The 22,476-nt window shown below is 44.6% G+C and overlaps 1 protein-coding gene across 1 annotated transcript in view; it reads right to left on the bottom strand.

Annotated features, from left to right (window-relative positions):
• The window catches only part of NARS2 (asparaginyl-tRNA synthetase 2, mitochondrial), a 77,011-nt gene extending 54,986 nt beyond the window's left edge, over positions 1-22,025 (bottom strand). Inside the window, exons 1-5 of the mRNA XM_045020873.1 lie at positions 21,671-22,025; positions 19,885-19,994; positions 17,983-18,103; positions 17,107-17,247; positions 10,404-10,484 (exon numbers count right to left, since the gene is read on the bottom strand). Coding sequence (XP_044876808.1) covers positions 10,404-10,484; positions 17,107-17,247; positions 17,983-18,103; positions 19,885-19,994; positions 21,671-21,808 — 591 coding nt within the window. The 5' untranslated portion in view covers positions 21,809-22,025. The remainder of the gene's footprint in view (positions 1-10,403; positions 10,485-17,106; positions 17,248-17,982; positions 18,104-19,884; positions 19,995-21,670) is intronic.
• Between the last annotated feature and the right edge of the window lie 451 nt (positions 22,026-22,476).

Below are 22,476 nucleotides of genomic sequence, written 5' to 3'. Positions count from 1 at the left end.
CGACCCAAGTAGTTAATGAAAATACTGAGCAGTACCAGACCCAGGAGAGACCCTGCAGAGCCCCACTTAATATGTTCTCCCAGCTTGACAGAGAACCACTGATAACTACTCTGAGTATGGTTTTTCAACGAGTTGTACACGCACCTGATAGTAATTTCATCTAGGCTATATTTCATTAGTTTGCTTATGAGAATGCCATGGGGAACTGTGTTAAAAGCCCTACTAAATGAGCTGACATATTACAAATAGATTGATTTTAAAATAAAATATTCAGAAGTGTTCCTCCGTCACATCATACCTGCCAACACCTGAGTTCAGCTGTTTTCCTTTCCTTTTTTAAAAAAAAGTCACTTATAAACTCTGACAAAGGAAATACAAAAACCTGAACTCAGAACCTAGGGTGACCAGATGTCCTAATTTTATAAGGACAGTCCTGATTTTGAGGTCTTTTTCTTATATAGGCTCCTATTACCCCCATCCCAATTTTTCACACTTGCTGTCTGGTCACCCTATCAGCACCGGACAGCTAAGTGCAAGAGGAACAGATTCTGAACTCAGGGGAGACAGCATGGTCTGCAGGAATGTGCAAAGGGGAAGAAGACAGGACACCTGAGTGTTAAAAGCTGGGCACCTAAATAAATGGTCTGCTTTTCAAAGGACCTGAGCAACCACAGTTCCCAGTGCCTTCAAAGAGTGCTCTGGAGGCACATTTCTGAAAACAAGAGTCAGATCACTTATCTGGGTGTAGGATGTGGGTTCAGATGTCTAAGATATCCAGCTCTCAAAATTTAGGCCCCTGCATCTATTCCCAGCTTTGCCAAGGACCTGTCACGTGATCTGTCACTGCCTCATTTCCCAGCTTGTAAAATAGAAGGACCTCACGGGGCGTTGCTAGGTTGAGCTCATTCAGGGTTCGAGTACCTTTGAGCTTCTTCAAGCTGCCATTTTTCTTACTAGCTTGGAACCTGTTTTGGTTTTGTTTTTTTTAAAGCTCTGCTGTTCACCTCCAAGACACACGGTCAGCTACCTATATTCTTAGATCAGAGGACAGTTTACCTCCATATAGGCCATGTTTCGTTATGCCATATTTAAACAGCCAGATTCTCAGCAGGTGTAAAGCTGCACTGCTCCACTGAAATCAACAGAGCTATGATAATTCACACCACTGAGGATCTGCACCTCATTTCTAGACGGTTGCCATTCCAGCAAAACCAGGCCTGTGATATTTTCTTCAGGCAAACCAACTATTTTACGCTCAGATACAAAATATAAAAAAACCACTGCTTTCTTTTAAAAACCTCTCCCCCAAACTGGCACTCAGATACTTTGGCGATGGGTAGAGTATAAGAATTCAAACAGGTGAACACTGTAGATCACCCATAAGTTATCAATTTTCCTAACAGAACAAAAACTTCAATTCAATTATGCCCCTTGCTCTTTTATGATACCTAAGGATAAGTAAAAAGAAAAGCCCAACTAAGGACCAACTTAACCTGGGATATTGCAGAAAATGTGAATATCACAATATTAGGCTTTCACCACAATTCTGAAAGCAAGAATCCTGCTGAGCATGGGGCTGACAGTCGGAGACCTGCCACTGTCAGCCCCAGGCTCCTGCTCTCAGCCCCGGATGGCCAACAGCGAAAAATCGTGGAAAAGTAACAATGGACTTTATTACTGCAAATAAGAAGATCCATTATTACTTTTCTGCAATTTTCCATGTCTTGTCTCAACCACAACATTTTTTTTTTATATACAATCATTCCACAATTCAAGTAGGGCCTTATATATAATCCTTTTCAGTAGGATATGAGATACACCGCTACCTCGATATAACACTACCCGATATAACACTTTCCTTTCTCTTCCTCCACAAATTTAGCCACAATTAAGGGAGGGAAGGGGGAAGATGCAGCAATAGCAGCAGATTGGAGGGAGAAGAGTATGGGGGCAGATTACAGAGGCCAAAACTACAGTTTTGGCGGGTTTAAATACATACAACCATCTCAGAAAGGAACAAAACGTCCAAGACATGATTGCCCGCGGCTAGCAACTGACAGGCTGTAGTCTACTAACAATTCCGGCTGAATGGTGCTTCTTCAAGCCCTTCCCGTGTAGGTGCTGGCTACACCCACGACCTCCTCTGAGAGACTTGTCTTGACACAGTTGCTTGGCTGTTGGGAGGAGCGATTCAGCATCCGTCATCTCCAATCTTTAATCACTTAAGCCTCTAAAAACGGTTTGCTTCCCCCCAACCCAAGAGCTGTTTATTTCTCTCCACCCTCTTTCTAGCACTGTGCCCATTTCTGTTTGGTTTTTTGCTCACATTTTGAAAGAGCTCTTTGATCCCTTTAGTATTTCTGTAAAGCTTTGGGAGTTATCGTGGAGCATTCTGGGCCCAATCCACCTTCCACCAAGGTCAATGGAAAGAATTCCATTTTCCTCAACAGGCGCAGGATTGGACCCTCTGAGCATCTCAGCGAGGAGGTATTTTAGGAGTAGAATTAATATAACTGAGCACTTCACCTCTCCAAAGCTTTGCAAACATTCACTGCCCCTCACACCCTCCACAGGAGCTGGGTATTACATCCATTTTAGGGCTTGTCTGCACTACAGAACCTCGGCTGGTATAGCTACGCCAGTAGAGCCCCCTACTGGAGATGTAGCATACCCAGACAGAGTTCTGGCTGCAAAGCTACACCTCTCTAAAGGAGATTAGCTACGCCAGTGGTTCTCAAACTTTTGTACTGGTGACCCCTTTCACACCGCAAGCCTCTGAGTGTGACCCCCCCTCCTTATAAATTAAAAACACTTTTAAAAATATGTAACACCATTATAAATGCTGGAGGCAAAGCGGGGTTTGGGGTGGAGGCTGACAGTTCACAACCCCCCCATGTAATAACTTCACGACCCCCTGAGGGGTCCTGACTCTTCTAGGGGCACAGTAATGCTGGCAGGATGGACTGATTTAAATAACTGATTTTAATCATGACATAAATCAACTAGTAGGAAACATTAATTCCAATCATCAATTTTAATTTTGGTTTGCATTTGTACTTTTTAGTTATTTTTCCAAAGAAAAGTTGAGTCTCATTCATCGGTAACCATTACAACATGCTGATTTGCAACTAAATATAGACTTTACACTAAATTTAGTGCTTTTCTTTTTTGGCTAACCATGAAGACACACTATAATTATACGTATTTACCTAAGCAATTACATAACTTAACTTACATTTACAGTATTAAAAATGCTGAGTAATGCATTTCTTATTTACTAGATTAATTTTACTTGTGATTTGTGTCAAGTTCTACATGGATGGAAATTCAAATTCATTTAAAAATGCACAACAGCAGCATTTTTTACTAGTTAAATACAGGTATCAAATGCGGATACATAAGAAAAAAGTTTACCAGAAAATTTGTAACAAAACACGTTTTGCATTTAAAACTAAATGATTTATTAAACAAAGGAAGTATTATCTGTAGTTAGCGAATTGAACGGATTGTTTCTGGTCACTGTGTCCTTCAAGATTTTAGAACTATTAGATCTCACACCTAATTTTTATTCATAAATCAGTTTTCTTAATTCTGAATGAACAGGCCATTGAACAGAGTGAACTGAATAAATTGAAATGAAGACATTTTCTCTGCACCTGCAGAGGAGAATACTATTGTCAAAAGCTCATCTAAAACATCAACAAACTCTGGCTCCAGGTCATATCCTGTGCCTTTTACTAGTTCAGTGGTCTGAATTTCATTACAATTTGGTAGTAAACATGTATTTTTTAATTTTATTTAAATAATTTTAACAGATTATAATAATTTAGGCCATAACATATGTTGTCAATTTCTAATATTTAAAAAAAAAACTGTATTTAATTTAAATTAAAAAATCTGATTTAAATTAAAAGAAAATAATTTTTTATTTACCCTCAGACCTATGGATATATTACTCTGACTCGAGGCTATTTGCTTTAAGAACAATAAAACACTTGATTCTACAATGTACTCCTTACAATTCTAACGGTAGAAGAGGACAGAGAAAAAGAATCGAAAGGACCACAGGAGTCATTCCTCCAGTCCGGAAATGAGAGGCTATTAAAGCTTGACAAGAGGCAGAATTTTAATCCCTGCCTAAATTGCTCATCTATCACCCTTTTAGGGTATGTCTTCACTGCATAGCTAACCACGGCTCTAGCTCAAACCCCACTACTATCCACACAGAAAACCCTCTCACTGGGCTTTGGAGGTGCTTTAAGTCAGGGCTCATTTACCCAGCTGGGTTTGTGGGTCAGCATCCCAGATCCACTTTAATTAGGGTGGGAAGCTTGCAACTTTCCAGGGAGGCTGCAGTCCAAATCAGTGGAGTGATGAGTCCTCCAATGCCATCCTGCAATTCCTCACCAAAGGACAGGCAAGTTCTCGTGCCATTGACTGGAAAAGAATCCCAGGCTGTTTCAACACAGAGAACTATGAGCTATGCCCCTAGGCACACACAAGCAAGTGCAGAAATGGAGTGGACACAGTAACAGGGGTAGGGCTTTGCTGTGGGAATGCTCAGACCTGGGCTAGGCTAACCCAGAGACTCAGGCCCAGGTGCCAGTCATGCAGGTTAACTCTGCAGTGAAGACACATCCCTATAGTGAAAGCTGAGAGAGTCAGGGCTATTTAAAATACAAACAGAGCCTGTGAGGCAAGGCCTAACTGACTGAGTTGTATCCTACTGCATAACAGTATCCCATTTGTTCACTGGCTTGGCTGAGGTAATCTCTCTCAGGTACTGATTAGATGTATAGGTATAGAGGGGTTAGGTACAGACTACCAGCTTGTGGATCAAGCAGAAATTTTGGTTGTGAGGAATGGGACAGACCAATATTAGCTTGGCATGAGCTCCAACTTTTGCTGAAAACCCTCCGACATCCCAGCATGAGGCAACCATAAAAGGTTGTTACAAGGAGGAGGGAGAAAAATTGTTCTCCTTAACCTCTGAGGATAGGACAAGAAGCAATGGGCTTAAATTGCAGCAAAGGTGGTTTAGGTTGGACATTAGGAAAAACTTCCTACCTGTCAAGGTGGTTAACCACTAGAATAAATTGCCTAGGGATGTTGTGGAATCTCCGTCATTGGAGATTTTTAAGAGCAGGTGAGACAATGGTCTAGACAATACTTAGTCTTGTCATGAGAGCAGGGGACTGGACTACATGACCTCTTGAGGTCCCTTCCAGTCCTACGAGTCTTTGATAACCAAAGAGCCTCGCCTCTGGAACCAGTTCCCAAACAGACTGTGTTACAGCACCACTACTGGCTGGAAGGGAAAGATGTGTCAGACACTCACTGCATCTACATTAAGCTACTTTTGCTGAGGTTAATCTATTGGGGAAAATTGTGACTATGTTCCCTGTGATGTCAATAGGGTTTGTTTTGGATGTACTGAAGGAAAGGTAAGGAGTTAATGTCTAGATCTAAAGTTACAGAGGCATATTTATTATAGGTTTCATCCCATCCCATGTTAAGTAAGGACATCCTCATATTGCTAGAAGAATGGGGAAGCGGTTATGTGCTGGCTACTTCTTGACAGGACAATACACACTGACAGCACGTAATCTCTGGCCAAGTTCTTGAGATGACCAGAACTTGGATAGTTTATGTGGTTCATAATGAGCTAAAGCTGCTTTGGATGCAGGAAGAAAATGTAGCAATATATACTAATTGTGGGTGGAGGTTGCCTGACATAATTCCTTTAAAAACTGTGCTACCGTAATTGGTCCAGGTAAACTCCCAAGTTATCCCAATCCTCAATCACGTGGGATGTGAATTATCCCAAGCTCACTAGTGTCCCATGACATTATAGTTTTGCTTTTCTGCAATGCCACATTTCAGATACATCACTCCAAGTCATTTGGATAAATGGGGTTGAACTGACATTTAAATCAATCAGTATTATTAAATTATTGCTATTGTAATAGCGCCTAAACAGTGCTCCAGTCAGGAACCAGGCCCAACTGTACTAGGCCTGGCATGAACATATAGGATACAATGTGATCCCTACCCTTGAGAGTTTACAATCTAAGGTCTTGGAACCTACCAACTGACCCACCCTGAGGGACCCCAGTGACTGTGTAGTCACATTAATATAAATGGAGCTCAGCACAAGGGTTAGAGGCTGGCTGAATGGTACAGCTTGCCAGGAGGCGGTCCAATTTCATACACTCAAATTGTGTCTCCTACGTTCTCAGTTTTCCTGAATTTGCCCTGACTGTCTTCAGAGCCACCAGCTACTTATCTGCAGTAAATTGCATAGTAATTAAGTTGAGGGGGCGTCTCTGCAGTTCATGACACGTACAACTTCTCTGTATCTTCTCAGCTTCCCCTCTCCTTTTGTTTTTGTCTTCAAATTTTTACGAATTAATTCCTTAAATAAAATAATTTGCCAACAAGACAGAAAAGGATCCACACACGCAGCACAAGTACGAGAACATCCCACCAAAACTATGTACAAACTAATCAGTGTACACCAACCCAAACAAAACAATACGGAAGCTGCACATAGAATCATAGGACTGGAAGGGACCTCAAGAGGTCATCTAGTTCAGTCCCCTGCACCCATGGCAGGACTAAGTATTATATAGACCATCCCTGACAGGTGTTTGTCTAACCTGCTCTTAAAAATCTCCAATGATGGAGATTCCACAACTTCCCTAAGCAATTTATTGCAGTGCTTAACCACCCTGACAGTTAGGAAGTTTTTCCCTAATGTCCAACCTAAACCTCCCATGCTGAAATTTAAGGCCATTGCTTCTTGTCCTATCCTCAGAGGTTAAGAACAAGAATTTTAATCTCTCCTCCTTGTAACAACCTTTTATGTACTTGAAAACTGTTATGTCCCCTCTCAGTCTTCTCTTTTCCAGACTAAACATGTAAACAAATCCAAATCCAACGGGATTAAAAAGGTCTAAAAACCCGAGGACTATATGCCTTTAAATTCCTCAGATCTTCTTTCTAAAGCAGGGAGTTATTGTTCCATCTCTCTAAAAATGTATCTATTCTCCCTTAGCCTTTCTCCCTACCATCTCTGAGAGAATGCATGACCCTGGTCAGCTACCAGACGACATAAATTGGAGGATTAAACCTCCCAGTTAGAGGAAAATAGATATGAAAGATGGTGAATTGGGAGGTAAAAGCACCCTCCAGAAGAGTCCAGAGGTCACAGCTCCAGTACCTTCTACCTTTTCCCAGGAACAGGAGAGCTACAGGATATGATTTGTCAGTTTCAGTGTTGCCTAAGGGATTTAAGCAACAGCAGAGAAATTGAGCAGAATCTGGTCAGTTTTACTGGCCTACTGCTTGAAGACTATGCGCAACCGCAGATGCACTAGAGGTGATGAAAGGGGCAGGCAGCAACTTTACATTGGTTTATATCCCAGTCGAATGTGGAACAAACTTCAAAATCAAAGGCTACCAACTTTCTTTTAATGAAAGATTATATTCTGCAAATGGCTCATCTGTCTATGCTCTTATATAGGAGCCCATCATCATGGTATCTGAGCAGTAGCCAAGATTTAGACTTTGTCTACACTGGCACTTTTGTCAGCAAAATGTGTGTCAGTCAGGAGTGTGAAAAAACCCACACCTCTGACCGACAAACGTCAGGGACAAAAGCGCAGGCGTGGGCAGTGCTATGTTGGTGGGAGAGCGTCTCCAGCTGACGCAGCTACTGCCGCTCAGAGGGTGGCTTAATTATGCCAGTAGCAGAGCTCTCTCCTGCTGGCATAGAGCAGCTACCCAAGAGACCTTACAGCAGTGCAGCTGCAGCAGTACAGCTCTGCCGCTGTAAGGTCCGTAGCATAGACATACTCTAAAAATCTTGCTCTCTCCCAAAGCAAGCAGCAGGCACATGATTTGTTTACGAAGTTATTATTGAACACAGACAAGTGGGAGTGTGCATCGGAGGCAGAGCGGTGGGAAAGCCTGGGTGAAAGGTTGGATTCTGTGTTTCACTTTAAACACAGTAAGCAATGAAACAGCTGACCAAGCAGAAGGTGCTGGGTAGAGAGAGAGGTGGCACCTCTGGTACCTAGGACCAATTCCATGTAGGGCTTTGAAAAAAATCAGGACAGAGATCTTGAGCTGAGATCCTCTGTTCAATGGGGAGCCAGTGCAGAAAGCAGAGAATGAGGGGAAACGTCCCCTTCTCCAGTGGTGATCAGAGCTTCGGAGCCCCACATTTGTAGCACCATGCTTCCATATACACTATTTAATAGGATAATACTTGGCACTCACACCGCACCTTTCAAACACAAATCCCACAGTGCTTTACAGATGGGGAAACCAAGGGACAAGTTTAAATGACATGCCCATGGCCTCAGTCAACTAAAATCCAGTTTTCATGAGTTTCCCATGCCCCATCTGCTAGATCACAGCTACCCATCCCCACCCCAATCAACATTTGCACCAGTGCTTTTGTGACTTAAGCCATTCATACTGCAGTCCTACATAATTTAATTCTGTAAAGCTTAGGGGTGGTGTGATGGGGTGTGTACCCCACACAGGTCCTGAAGGGGCTAACGTGGGACTGAGAAGCCAATTATGTTATCTGGGTGCACCTGGAGGGAGAGCCTGGCTTAATTTATCATGAAGCCCAAGAGCACACTGGTCAGCATAAAGCCAGGAAGTTGAGTGCAGAAGAGGGCTGCAGTGAGGGCGTGTGCAGTCATTCTCTGGGAGCAGTGAGGTGATGAGCTGGAAACCCAGGGTGGAGGAGAACCCCTGGAATCCTAGCTGCAGAATAAAAGGTCAACCCAGAGAAGTTGTGGGGAAGAACGCCTGAGAATGTAGGGTCGGAAGAAGCCTAAGGAAACAGCAGGAAGGAATGACAATGTGCAGACCAGGGCTGCTGGTTACAGGGTTCCTGGGCTGGAACCCAGTGTAGAGGGAGGACCTGGGTTTCCCTACCAGCCACCAAAAAAGTGGTACAAGAGACTTGGAACCAAAGACCATCTGAGGCAGAGTCCGGACAGCTAGTCCAGTGGGATTTTGTTACCCTAGCAGGGGATGACTATATAGTGACCTGGCTGGAGGGTCGAGTCATGAAAAGGAAGCACCCTGAGTCCTGGGCCGGGGGTGAAGAGGAGGAGACACGGTGCAAGCAAGTGATAGAAAGGAGCACCAGACAGGGCAAGAGATAATTCCCAGACCCAACCACAAGGAGGTGCACCTGCAGTGAGCAGAACCCTTTAACAGGTAGATATAGTTCATGAAGAAGACTAAACAGGATTGAAAATTGTATAATGTGTTTAGTGTTAAGCATCATTTGTTTCCACATCTTAATTTGCATGCAACAGCCAGGAGCACACTGTGGTAGCACTAAGGTATTTCAATTAGCCAGGAACAGATTGCTGGGCTGTACTAGCAAGAGTAAGCAGAAAGCTGGGGTACACATGTTGCTGTGCACTGGTCTGTGAGGGTGTTGTCAGTGGGGCAGGGCAGGTTTTTCAATCCTGAAGAACCAGTACTGGAGGTTTCTGACCAGCAGATTAATGAGATACAAGGAGCTGTAGACATGCCACTGCAGCAGTGACACGCTACCTCAACAATTTTTTGCTTAGAGATGATTCACCAGCAAAGCTGTGGCCAATAAGTGTAAGTAGATGCAATCATTTTGTGGCCAGAGAATATATTTTCTTTTGTGAAAGGCAAAGGGGCTTATGGGAGTGCACAAGATTTTGTGGGGGTGGGGTGGGGAGTGTTACTGCAAATTTAGGGAATACTGCAATTTAGTTAGGGTTGCTCTGAAATGCACACAGGCGTTTTTGATGAGGGATGAGAATGATTTCTACAAGTGCTGAAGTCAACAGAACCACAATTTAAAACATTGAACTTTATTTTGCAACACTGAAGAACAGGGCCAATAATTACAGCATGGGCAGTTTTTAGGAAGGGACAAAAAGAAATGAGAGAGGCGGCAAGATATAAGAAGCTGCTGGGGAAAAAATAGGAGTCATTTTGTGGTTTATAGCAGGAGCCGATTAACATGAAGTCTAGTTAGTTTCAGCTGTGCCTGACCCAGAGGCCTCTGCCCATATTTTTGTTTTACAAACACATTTTCCTGGTTATTAAGATGTTTGACCCCCCTCCCCATTTCTCTTTAAATTTTTCCACACAACTCAGGATAGAGAAATTGATCAATACATAAGGTGCTGGGGAAAGTACAGACTAAAAGTGAAAGGAATTAGAACAGCTGTTTAATCTATTTCAGTTAGAATCATCACTAAGTATCACAAGGAACAGCTGTAGATTACAAAAATAAATCTCAGAGAAGTACATAAAAAAACAGAATATACAAAACCGATTGTCCCTTTAACACCCAGTAATTACAAAGTTGTTTTGTAAGTACAACTTACCCTGACATGAAAGAGCTCCCCCGCACCTTCGCAGTCATTTGACGTAATTATAGGAGTATGAACGTGCACGTAGCCATTATCCTGAAACAAAAGAGAACATTGAAAGTTGCCAGTCCAAGGATATTACGTGTCCACTCCAAGGAAGAGTCCAACATGTACAAGTCAGGATTCATCTATCAGGCCAGGACCAAAGACAACATGTGTAACATTTTAGAATAGCTTCTATGTTATGTGAGAGAGACCCTGGTATGTGCTAAACACTAGTTGGATTTCTGGAGCGTGCAAATTTAGTGCCTGATTCTTCACTTGTTAGCACTATAGAAAAAAACCCTGCAGAGGGCTCTATAACCACAATTCTACCATGTGAAGAGAGCGCTCCATTACCTACTAGTCCACAGTGCCAAAAATCTCTGTAGGAAACAAGTATTTACATCTGAAACCCTGAGAGAGAAATAAAGGCCACTCAGGCAAATGAGACTATGGAAAGAGCACTTTTAGACTGTAAGCAGAAGGGACCACGCTTCCTGTACAGCTCCTAGCACAACGCAGCCCAACCGTGGTTGGGTCTCTTGACACAACAATAATATAAATAAATGTCAACTCCACAATATTTATGTATGCAAAACCCTATGAGTGCACCTATGCAGGGCTCTAGGGGCCTTTCAAAATATAAACACAAACACAGCAACCTCCCTGAAACAGGGAGCAGAATACTCACCCCTCCAGCCATAAATCCCATCCCTCAGCACATCCCTCCTCCCACACAAAGCCTGGGAAAATAAATGGGATTTGCAGCCTAACCCCAATTTGCTGACATTTAGGGTATCTGAACCAAAGAATTTGGGGAAGGCAGGGGCACGTGAATTTGAAAAGTTCAGGGCTGGTGTACAATACATTTTACAGGAAGACATTTAAAGTAACAGGTAGGGAGTAGAGTTTCTAAAGTCCAATGTAATTTATGGCAGCTACCACCATTAAGCTGGCAGTAGAGTGCATTTCACATTAGCAGACTTCCTGCCTGGTGTAGGAAGTGCCCAAGTAGGGCTCATCAGAGGGGTGCCCAGAACCACAGTCCCTCTCCTTAAGAGACTTAGCACAGTTTCCATTATCAAACCACAAAAAATATTACAGTAGTATTAGTGGCTCTGTCATGAACCCACAGCAGCAGGCAAGTTCAGAGCTCAGAGGAGATATTCATGCTGCATACTCTTCACTGGGTATGTCTACACTGCAATTAGACACCTGTGGCTGGCCCACGCCAGCTGATTTGGGCTCGTGGGACTCGGGCTGCGGGGCTGTTTAATTAAAGTGCAAACATTCCAGCTCGGGCAGCAGTCTGAGCTCTGGGACCTTCCCTCCCATCGCAGCCCGAGCCTGAACATTTACACCACAGCCCCATTAAACAGCCCCACAGCCCGAGCCCCATGAACCCAAGTCAGCTTGCACATGCCAGCTGTGGGTGTCCAATTGCAGTGTAGATATACCCACTGTGTCTAGGAGCATAGTGTCCTTAAGGCTAGGAGGGGTATCTCACAGGTACTGAACTACCCACGGGTAAAGTTAAAGGTGTGTTTCTAGCCTTAGACGTCCAAAGCAAAAATTCTAGCATTAATGAGGCACTGTCAGGTGAAAAAGCCCTTGGGATAAGAGCATTTTTTAAAAATGAAAAGAGGCTTGGCCTACTACATGATAGAGTTAAAGATCTACTGTTTATATTTTAGCATTATGCACTTTTTAGCTTTCAGTTTTGCACAATAAAAACAGACCACTTAGTTTCATTTTCCAGTTCTTGTGCACAGTGCTGCAATGTTAAATTGCAAGTACAGTACTACATGGGAAGATTTGGATTTTTTTTTTTAAGTCATTTCCACTGGATCACAATGAAATAAAATAAATAAGACATGTTCTTGTTGGTCTTAGCATTTGCAAAAGTTTATTTTTGCAAACATCTACGTCTGTGGCCAACTTTGACCTTGCATTCATTGTCCCTTCAAAAATGCATTCAAGTATCAGTAAGCATCTAGCTTCAAAATATATATATGACATTAAGCAAAAGAAGTCCACATGAAAAATATCACAATATTGAAAACAACTACAGGCAAGGTATTTGCTTTAGTAGCAGTAAGATATACACATCTTATCAGAATTTCATGCTTGTTGGTAATTTTCTAACAGCATTTTCCTATTGCTCTTTAAAATCTCCTTCAGGGTAAGAGGTTCTTCAACATCCATCTATGTCTTTTGCAACCAAACAACTGTAGGTATTGCCATCTAGTGGGCAAAAACTAGTACTGACTTTTCTTAATGAAGTGATGATGTAGCCCTGTTGGTCCCAGGATATGAGACAAGGTAGGTGAGGTAATATTTTATTGGACCAACTTTTGCTGGTGGAAGAGGAGCTCTGTATAGCTCAAAAGCTTGTACCGTCCACCAACAGAAGTCAGTCTAATCAAAGACATAACCTCACCTACCTGGTCTTTTTCTTAACCAAGTCTTTTTACATATAAGTAAGGCTACGAATGTGTCACGGAAGTCATGGAATCCGTGAATTCCTTTGACATTTTCTGCCTGGGGCTGGAGCACCCAGCCAGCCACCCCCACCCTGCAGTTCCCAGGCCCCACTCTAGTAGGGGGACCCTGCAGCTTCCCAGCCGCAGCAGGGGGTCCCCCTGCAGCTGCCCAGCCGCAGCGGATGGCTGGGGGACCCTGCAGCTCCCAGCTGTGGCAGGGGACCACCCTGAGCTACCAGCTGCCCGGGGGAGCCAAGGGGACTCCATAGCAGCCCAGTCCCCATGGGCAGAGGGACCCCAGAGCTCCAATTCCCCATGGTAACGGGGGACCTGAGAGTACCAGCAAGAGTGGGTGCTGAACCCGTCTCCCCATTTTGTCAGGGATATTTTAGTGAAAGTCAGGGACAGGTCGCAGGCTTCAGTGAATTTTTGTTTATTGCCTGTGACCTGTCCCTGACTTTCACTAAAAATACCTGTAACAAAAACTTAGTCTTACCTATAAGCAGCTGGTACAGTACAGAAATTAACAGTAGCTTTAACTGGCACGATATTTCTATCTTAAAGCAACCCTAAAATCCACATGATATTGCAGAGTACTCTCTTGAGAAGGCTAAGCTTGGCTTAGTCTAAATATCAGATTTGAAATACCAAGGCTCTCTGGAACTAGAACTTCAAATTACAGGAGGTCTGACTCATCCTTTTATGACAGTAAAATGCCTAATAATCCACAAGTCTAGTTTTGGAGGTAGAGTGCTTGGCATGTAGTTTTAACTCGAGTCATAGAGTTTAAAGCCAGAAGGGATAACCAGATTCTCACGTAGACCAAAGCCAGAAGGGATAACCAGATTCTCACGTAGACCACAGGCCACGCGCACACTAACCCAACAACTGAAACGAGACCAAAGTATTACAGCCCACAGGAGAGTAGACCATAATGTGCCGTAGGCCGAGAACAGGAGGGGTCAAGGTCCACAAGTGCCTGAGGCACCCACAATGGGAGGGAAATGATTAAGTGAGATATAGCCATTTAATCTTGGCAAGTGACCCACATCTTGGAAAGGAAGGTGAAACCTCCCCCCACCCTCCTGGGATCATTGCCAATCTGAGCTGGGGAAGATTCCTTCCTGACCCCACATATGGTGATGAGTTAGACCTGAGCATGTGAGCAAGAACCAGCCAGCCAAGCACCTGAGAGAACGTTCGGTGCCCCCTCAGAACCCTGGCCCTCCCCATCCAGTCTCCCATCTCCAGCTTGGGACAACCCTGCTTGAGAGGAAGGAGAAACAAAACAAAACGCGAGGGGGAGGTGGGGGGAAGAAGAAGAATCCCTTCCTGAATCGCCCTCGCTGGCTCCAAGGAAACACACCGTATGGATCCTAGAGGGAGGCTCATTTTAAGACAGGGCTTTACAGGCAGAGGTAGCGAGATCTAATGGGAGAACTCAAGGACTCCACAGGACTCCTCACTCTTTTTTCCCACTAACAAAGTAGGAGTTGTGGTCTGAGTTTAGGATTGGGAGCCAGAAGCTGACAAATTCTAACCCCAACATTGCCACTGTTTGTACATCCTAGGTCACATCATTAATGGCCATGCTTCCAATGAAGTAACCACCAAATTTGGGTGCCTCAGTTTCTGGGTGTCCAAGCTCGGAGAACATGGGCTTTATTTTCAGAGGTGCTGAGCATCCACAACTACAACAGCAAAGTAGGTTAGGAAGTGAAGAACAGTGTATCCAACTGAAACTGCACTGACAGCTAAGGTGGAACAATCCACTACTACAAAGGGAAAATTAGTTCTTTATTAACACCGTGTTTAGAAATCCGACTATTAGCTTTGAATGCTGCTGTTCCACGGACGACTCCCAGCTTAAAGGGATCATAATGAAGTAACATGGTAGAGCTGTAAAAGGGAACGGTATCTCAGAGACTGAAATGGCTGCTTTTTACTCTGTATTAGCTGCTCTTTGCATGGACCTACTGATTGATTTCCTGCATCTTATTCCAGTTTTCTACACTCAGAATAGATATATAAAAGCAGCAGAGTCCTGTGGCACTTTATAGACTAACAGACGTTAGTCTAAACGTCTGTTAGTCTATAAGCTGCACAGGACTCTTTCCTGCTTTTACACAGATCCAGACTAACACGGTTACCCCTCTGATACTTGAGGATAGATATAGAGACAAAAGTTCCTACATATAACGCAAGGCAATAATAACTGGAAGCCACTGATATTTGCTAGGAGTTAAGTTTTTATATGGCCTGAGTTCTCCTTCACATGTCAATTTCTATCTGTCCTGATACAGTTATTGGATGCGTCTGCTGTGACACTGCACCCCATATTCGTCATAGTGGTATGATGATATTTTATGACATAATTATGTCACGTGGGGGGTCATTGGAAAAGTTATGATTTGCTGAATAGGATTATCATTTTTTATGCATGTATCATTTTTGTATCTGAAGTTATGAATATTGACTTGGTATCTGTATTTCAAATGTGGTTACACCTGGGTAACACCCGCTATGCAAGATGCTTCCAGTCTAGACAGCTGGTTGTGAAGGACCTCTTAAGGTAATGGGCCATTAAGGGAAACAACAGGCCCTAGGAGAAGTTTATCCCCCAGATGTGGTGAGACTTCCTGTGAACTTTTCAGCCATCTTTTGAGTAATGGCTGCTATGACTCAGCAAGGCACGCAAGGGCATGTGACCAGATCACATGACAATGAACTCCATATTGGTACCTGTATTTTTCCACAAACTGGAACTGGAAACTTAGCTGAGAACAGACGATTCCCACCATATGGAAAAATGATATAAGGTGAGGAGTGACAGCTCATGGCCTCATTCCCCACCCCAGAGAACACCTGAGGAACAGAGACTGAACTGGGGGAAGTGCTGGTCCCAGGCTAAAGTGATTTCTAGCCTGTGTATGAAAACTTGGTGGACTGCTTGTATCATCAGGCAGAGTGAGAAACTGCTAATTCGAATCCTATCTATCTAGTATATTAGGCTCAGTCTGCGTTTTTGTTTACTTGCTAGGTAATCTGCTTTGATCTGTTTGCTATCACTTAAAATCTTTCTGGAGTTAATAAACTTGTTTTATGTTTTATCTTAACCAGTGTGTCTAAGTAAAATGTCTGGGAAAATCTCAGTTTGGTTAACACTGGCTTGTGCATATCTTTCCCACACTGAGGGGAAAGCAAACTATATTAATGAGCTTACATTGTACAGATCCCTGTACAGTGCAAGATGGTATGATTCTGGGTTTATACTCCAGCAAAGGTGAAAGGCTGGGGAGCTGGGAAATTGACTGTTGTCTCCTGTTTGTCCTTGAGTGGCTTAGGTAAAGCACTCAGGTAGCTCATTTGGGTGTGTGGCGCCACCTGCTGTCGCGTTGGGTGATGATAGAGCCGGGGTCGGCGACGTTCAGAAGCGTGTGTGCCAAGTCTTCATTTATTCACTCTAATTTAAGGTTTCACATTTTAATATGTTTTAAGAAGGTCTCTTTCTATAAGTCTATAATATATAACTAAACTATTGTTGTATGTAAAGTAAACAAGGTTTTTAAAATGTTTAAGAAGCTTCATTTAAAATTAAAATGCAGAGCCCCCCAGACCAGTGGCCAGGACCTGGGCAGTGAGAGTGCCACTGAAAATCAGCTCATGTGCCGCCTTTGCCATGCGTGCCATAGGTTGCCTACCCCTGTAATAGAGCCTGGAGATTTAAAATAAAAATGTATTTTATTTAAAAAACAGAGAAAATTCTCAAAATCAAAACATTTCATTTGACCTGAAATGATTTTCATGACCTCAGGGGTCAAAGTATGTGGGGGAGAAAGGGGGAGAATAGTGGTAACACTTCCGGCCTCTGCCCACAAAACACAGAATCTGGGATACGAAAGGTATGTCTACACTGCCGCTGGGAGGTGTAGGGATTAAGTGAGTGTAAGTACGTCACACAGGGGTGTGGATTTTTCACACCACTGAGAGACGCAGCTATACTGATGTAAGTTCCCAGTGCACACCGGTCCTAAGTCAGTGCCAGCACTAGGACTAGAACCTCAGAGACCCGATTTCATGTCTCCCACTGTCACCCATTACGTAACTGCAATGGGAAGGCGGGAGTGTTATGTGGCACCATCATTTGTGTATGTGAAAAAACAGTAACAAGATCAAGTGAAGAAGCAGAGCACCTTGAAAAACGAGTGGATCGCTGCAGTAGCTTCACTGCGTACCCTCAGGAGGGAGCTCAGTGTGTTGGTCCTGCATCGTAAGTGAGGGAACTGCCGGCTGTATTCCAGAGGCTGCCTCTCTCTTGGTTTAAAAGGGAACGTCTAAAGAAAGAAAGGACAGGAAAAAAACACCCTTGAAAACCTGCAGTTAGAATAATTTTACCGATATCCATGAAATATCATCACTGCCTATTAAAGTTCAATAAGTGATACAAGTCAGAGGTAAAAATATTACTCTTTGTTAGTTTTTTTTTTCCAGAGTACTTTGTGGATTTTACAAAGATAACCAGAAAGAGAATGAAGGCACAAGGGACAGATGTTGATCACTTTTGGAAAATGCTCAGATACCACAGAAATGGTGTCCATATAAGCTCCTATATAGAATTAGAATTTCAACAGGACTCAGTACCAAAGTAAGTGGCTAGATTTTCAAAAGAGCCCAGCATGATGGGTGCCAATCACTTTCTGACATCTTGCTGTAAGTCTCACGGTGGCAACAGAGAACTTTTGGCGATCTGGTTCCAAATGTGGGCGCTGAGCAGTTGGGAAATCTGGCTCGCAATTCTTTAGCAAATCCAGTCCTTAGTATCAAGTTAGTTTCACGGTTTCCTCCCTATGCTCAGTCTACTAGTCAGTTTTTCCCTTAATGAAAAGGCCCCTGTCCACATCAATGGGAGAGTAGAAGACACCTTAAAAACATTAAAAATAGAGACGACTTTAGAAAAAATAGCAGGAAATACAATTTGAAATGTGCCCTGTCAGAAACGGCAATATTTTGAAATTAGTCATGTTCCAAAAGGTATCCTGTGAGCTTGACTGTTAAGTGCAATAACATACCAGAGTATCGCAGGGTCCTACCACACGAATATTTTCAGCTTTCAATTCCACATTTTGCATCCTATGAAGACTTTTTACCAGTTTCCCCTGCACTTCCACTGCGCTTCCAAAAGTCAGATCTCTGGAAAAAACATAGAATCATAGAATCTCAGGGTTGGAAGGGACCTCAGGAGGTCATCTAGTCCAACCCCCTGCTCAAAGCAGGACCAAACCCAATTAAGTCATCCCAGCCAGGGCTTTGTCAAGCCTGACCTTAAAAACCTCCAAGGAAAGAGATTCCACCACCTCCCTAGGTAACCCATTCCAGTTCTTCACCACCCTACTAGTGAAAAAGTTTTTCCTAATGTCCAACCTAAACCTCCCCCTCTGCAACTTGAGACCATTACTCCTTGTTCTGTCATCTTCTACCACTGAGAACAGTCTAGATCCATCCTCTTTGGAACCCCCTTTCAGGTAGTTGAAAGCAGCTATCAAATCCCCCCTCATTCTTCTCGTCTGCAGGCTAAACAATCCCAGTTCCCTCAGCCTCTCCTCATAAGTCATGTGCTCCAGCCCCCTAATCATTTTTGTTGCCCTTCGCTGGACTCTCTCCAATTTATCCACATCCTTCTTGTAGTGTGGGGCCCAAAACTGGACACAGTACTCCACATCAACAACAATGTATCACTATGGGCCTGACATAAAACCCATTGAATTCAAGGGACTCGTGCTGACTTATTTGGGTTAATTTAGATCAAGCCCTATGCTTACAGTACCTATTATCACAAATAGGCAGCTTGTTACAATTTGATTGCTATATTTTATTCACATGGCACTCAATATATCCCCTATGGAAAGCATCTGATGGGTGGGTGGGCATGTGTGTGAACCCAGGATTCCAAGAATCTGGAGATTTTAAATTATTTGATGCATAAACCACCAAGCTGTCCACCTTACAAGAAATAAATTGCACAGGATCGTCTTCTGTAGCTGAAAATTCATGAAGCCTAAATGTTTATTTTTATTAGAAGCAAGTTCTCCATGACTGATCCAAGATGATCCCCCAATAAGGAAAGGCCTCACGGTTTGCCACCCCCTCTGTGCTTTCTTGTGCTACGCCTGCAAAAGTGATGCCTCAGCTAGAAACACTGACTGCATCTGGCAATAAAGGCAGGAGGAGTCTAAGGAGCCTACAGAAGAGAGCTGGTTGAGAAAAGGCTAACATGGCAACCCTAGCTTCTGGTAAGGTACAGCCTGACTTACACAGGAAGAATAAGCCATCAGGGAAGCCAGCCCATGGAAAAAGCACTACGAAACCTGGCCCCAATGAATCAATAGGAATTTTGCCACTGACTTCAGTGGAGACAAAATTTCAATTTAAAAGTGCCCCCTACTTCCTACTGAGGGGCGGCTCCAGGCCCCAGCATGCCAAGCACGTGCTTGGGGCGGCATGCCGCGGAGGGCATGCTGACGGTCGCCGGGAGGGCGCAGGCAGGCAGCCTTTGGCGGCATGTCTGCGGAGGGTCCGCTGGTCCCGCGGCTCCGGTGGACCTTCTGCAGGCACGCCTGCGGGAGGTCCACCGGAGCCGCGGGACCGGCAGAGCACCCCCCGCAGCATGCCGCCGTGCTTGGAGCGGCGAAATGTCTAGAGCCGCCCCTATTCCTACTCCCTTCAGGACCAGCTAACCCAGCTCCTTAACTGACAGCTATTGAACGACACCAAGTGCAACACCCTCAGCAACTGCTGAATGTACCACCCCTGCAGCACTCACATCCCTACTGGCACAGAGGTGAGACACCAGGCCTGGGAATCAATGCCCTTAATCTAAGATAGGGTGGAGCTGAGCCCTACAACCACGTCATCAACCCTTTCCAAACAAGAATCTGTACAGAAATTTCTTTAAATATGTAAAATCTGCAAACCTATGTTCCAAGCTTGGGTCAGCTACAACTTGGAGGCTTTCCAAAGAACTGCCATCATTTATGTGCAGGAACAGAACTTGTTTCTGGGACCGGACAGAACGAACCCAGCCCTGGAGGAGGAAGAAAATAAAAGTTGGTGATTGCCTGGTTTGAACTCAATCTAGTTATATGCAGGACCCAACTGACACTGAGCAAGTCATTTCGAGCCTGATCCAACTCCCACTGGAGTCAATGGAAAGATTCCCTTAGGGCCCAATCCTGATTCCAATGAAATCAGTAGTAGCTTTAGTATAGACTTCAAAGCAAGTAGGAGTAGATCCTGAGGCAGAGGCACCAACATTTCGCCTCAGCATAACAGGGATCCATCTGAATCTTCATGGAGCTGGGAAGATTAAAGTCAGCGACAGACTTTGAAGATGAAAAGCATTCCACAAATGCTATATCATTATTAATTATGTCCCTTGTAAACACTCCTAATTGCAACAACAGAGACAATTAGAACACCATTCCTTCAAAGGGGAGCGTCATGGTAATTCTCACGTATTGTTCTTCTTCACTGCTATGTACAACTATCTGCGGGAAGCTTGAAACTGAAATCTGTTTCCTAACTGGCTATTTATTCATACCTACCACGCCTATGTACTGCCTTAATAAAGAGGCCAATGTCAAGGAGATTAGGTCCAGAACATAGGCTTTGTTTAAGGGAAAACAAAACCAATTAATATTACTATTAATTATTTGTATTATCATAGCACCTAGTCATGGACTAGAACCCATTGTGCTAAGCACTGTACAAATGCAGAATTAACACAAATGTTTCACTGTTTTGGGTGGTTTTCAAATTAAAATTTTTTTTCTAGCTGGACTTAAATTTAAAATTAAAAAATTGACAAAACCTTTGTTAGCGCAGAGTTAAAGTTGCTTGGTGATAACGTGCACCCTTCCAGAATGTCCAGTTCAGCAAAACTCACAAACAAGGAAATACAGAGTTAAGGTAAATGCCCATGAAACTTTGATTCTTTCCCCTGGAGCTGGCAATAGTCACTAAGAATTATCTTCATGCACTCCAGCTGCATTCAGTGTGTGAAGTGTGGCTGTACTGTGGCGAAGGAATAAGATAGAGCAGCTTAGAAGAGCTGTAATTGTGATACAAGGTGATCTGGGAGACTCCGGCCCTCTGGGGGTGTATGTGAGCTCCTCTTTCTGAGGCCCGTATGTGTGAGCAAAGGAAAAAAATGCATATGAACTTTGGGAGATCTAGTATACCTCATTTCATCGCTGTGTTGTATAAGCTGTGTCATTAGAAGAGCCCAGGGATCATCAGCAGTGCAGGGGAGATAGGTGTGGCATGGAAGTTTAATTAAGGGGAAGCAAAAGTAGAGTGTTTGATGGTATTGTGTGTCTAGGGTTCAAGGTCTTGTAAATGTAGATGTGGTGTTCAATTGGTGGAGCAGGCTAAGTATAGGGAGCTCCGGTTCCATATAGGACAAAGGCAGAATGTGAGTATGTGTTATGGGCTTATTGGGGCATCACTCAAAGCCCCTCCTGCCATTGCCCCACCGCTATTTTTAGTGCACTAGTGAGATCAGAACTAGCAAGGGTATGTCTCCTCCAGCTGGAATTTACATCTTCAGTTCAAAGAGGTTAGGCAGCTGCAGAGCCCATCCAGCTACTCTGGAGAAGCCTCTGCTAGAAGATGATCTTCAGAAAGGGCTGAATTAGAGGAGTGATAATAAGAACTCCACAGAAATGACTACGTGAATTAACAACATAAACCCCCACCCACCTGCACTTTAATATCACCCGCCACCTCCTGGGCCTCTAGCGCCTCGCAGACCCTCAGTCTTGCAGCCTGCTTGTGCTTGGGACAAGGAGCAGAGGAACAACGGCGAAGAGCCAGGAGCAGACACCGGACCCCAAACATTGCTAAAGGCCTTCTGCACCTGCCCCCCTGCTAACACCCAAGACCCCTCTCAGACTCAGCTACCTTGTCCTCATATATGCCATGCCCCTCCTGCCTCCAGATGCCACTCCCACTATTGTCTTCACAGGCACCCTACCATGTCCTCCAACCCCCCTACAGCCACCCCTCCCTGCAATGTAAAGAGACTCCACTCAGACTCAGCTGGCTTGTTCTCAGATACCCCACCAGCCCCCCGCCCTACCTCCAGAGCCCCCTCCCCAGCCCAACTGCCCCCTGCCCTACCCCCAGAGCCCCCCCCGGCCCAGCTGCCCCCTGCTCTACCCCCAGAGCCCCCCCCAGGCCTAGATGCCCCCAGAGCCCCCCCCGCCCTACCCCCAGAGCCCCCCCCCGGCCCAGCTGCCCCCTGCCCTACCCCCAGAGCCCCCCCCCAGGCCCAGCTACCCTCAGAGCCCCCCCCAGGCCCAGCTGCCTTCTGCCCTCCCCTCCCCTCAGAGCCCCCCCCAGGCCCAGCTGCCTTCTGCCCTCCCCTCCCCTCAGAGCCTCCCCCACCGCCCCCTGTCCTACCCCCAGAGCCCCCCCCGGCCCAGCTGCCCCCTGTCCTACCCCCAGAGCCCCCCCGGCCCAGCTGCCCCCAGAGCCCGCCCCGGCCCAGCTGCCCCCTGCCCTAC

This window comes from Mauremys mutica, chromosome 1, assembly GCF_020497125.1.
Source record: "Mauremys mutica isolate MM-2020 ecotype Southern chromosome 1, ASM2049712v1, whole genome shotgun sequence".
NCBI lineage: Eukaryota > Metazoa > Chordata > Testudines > Geoemydidae > Mauremys > Mauremys mutica.
Note: the sequence above shows the minus strand (reverse complement) of the source record. Positions and strands in the feature narration are given on the sequence as shown.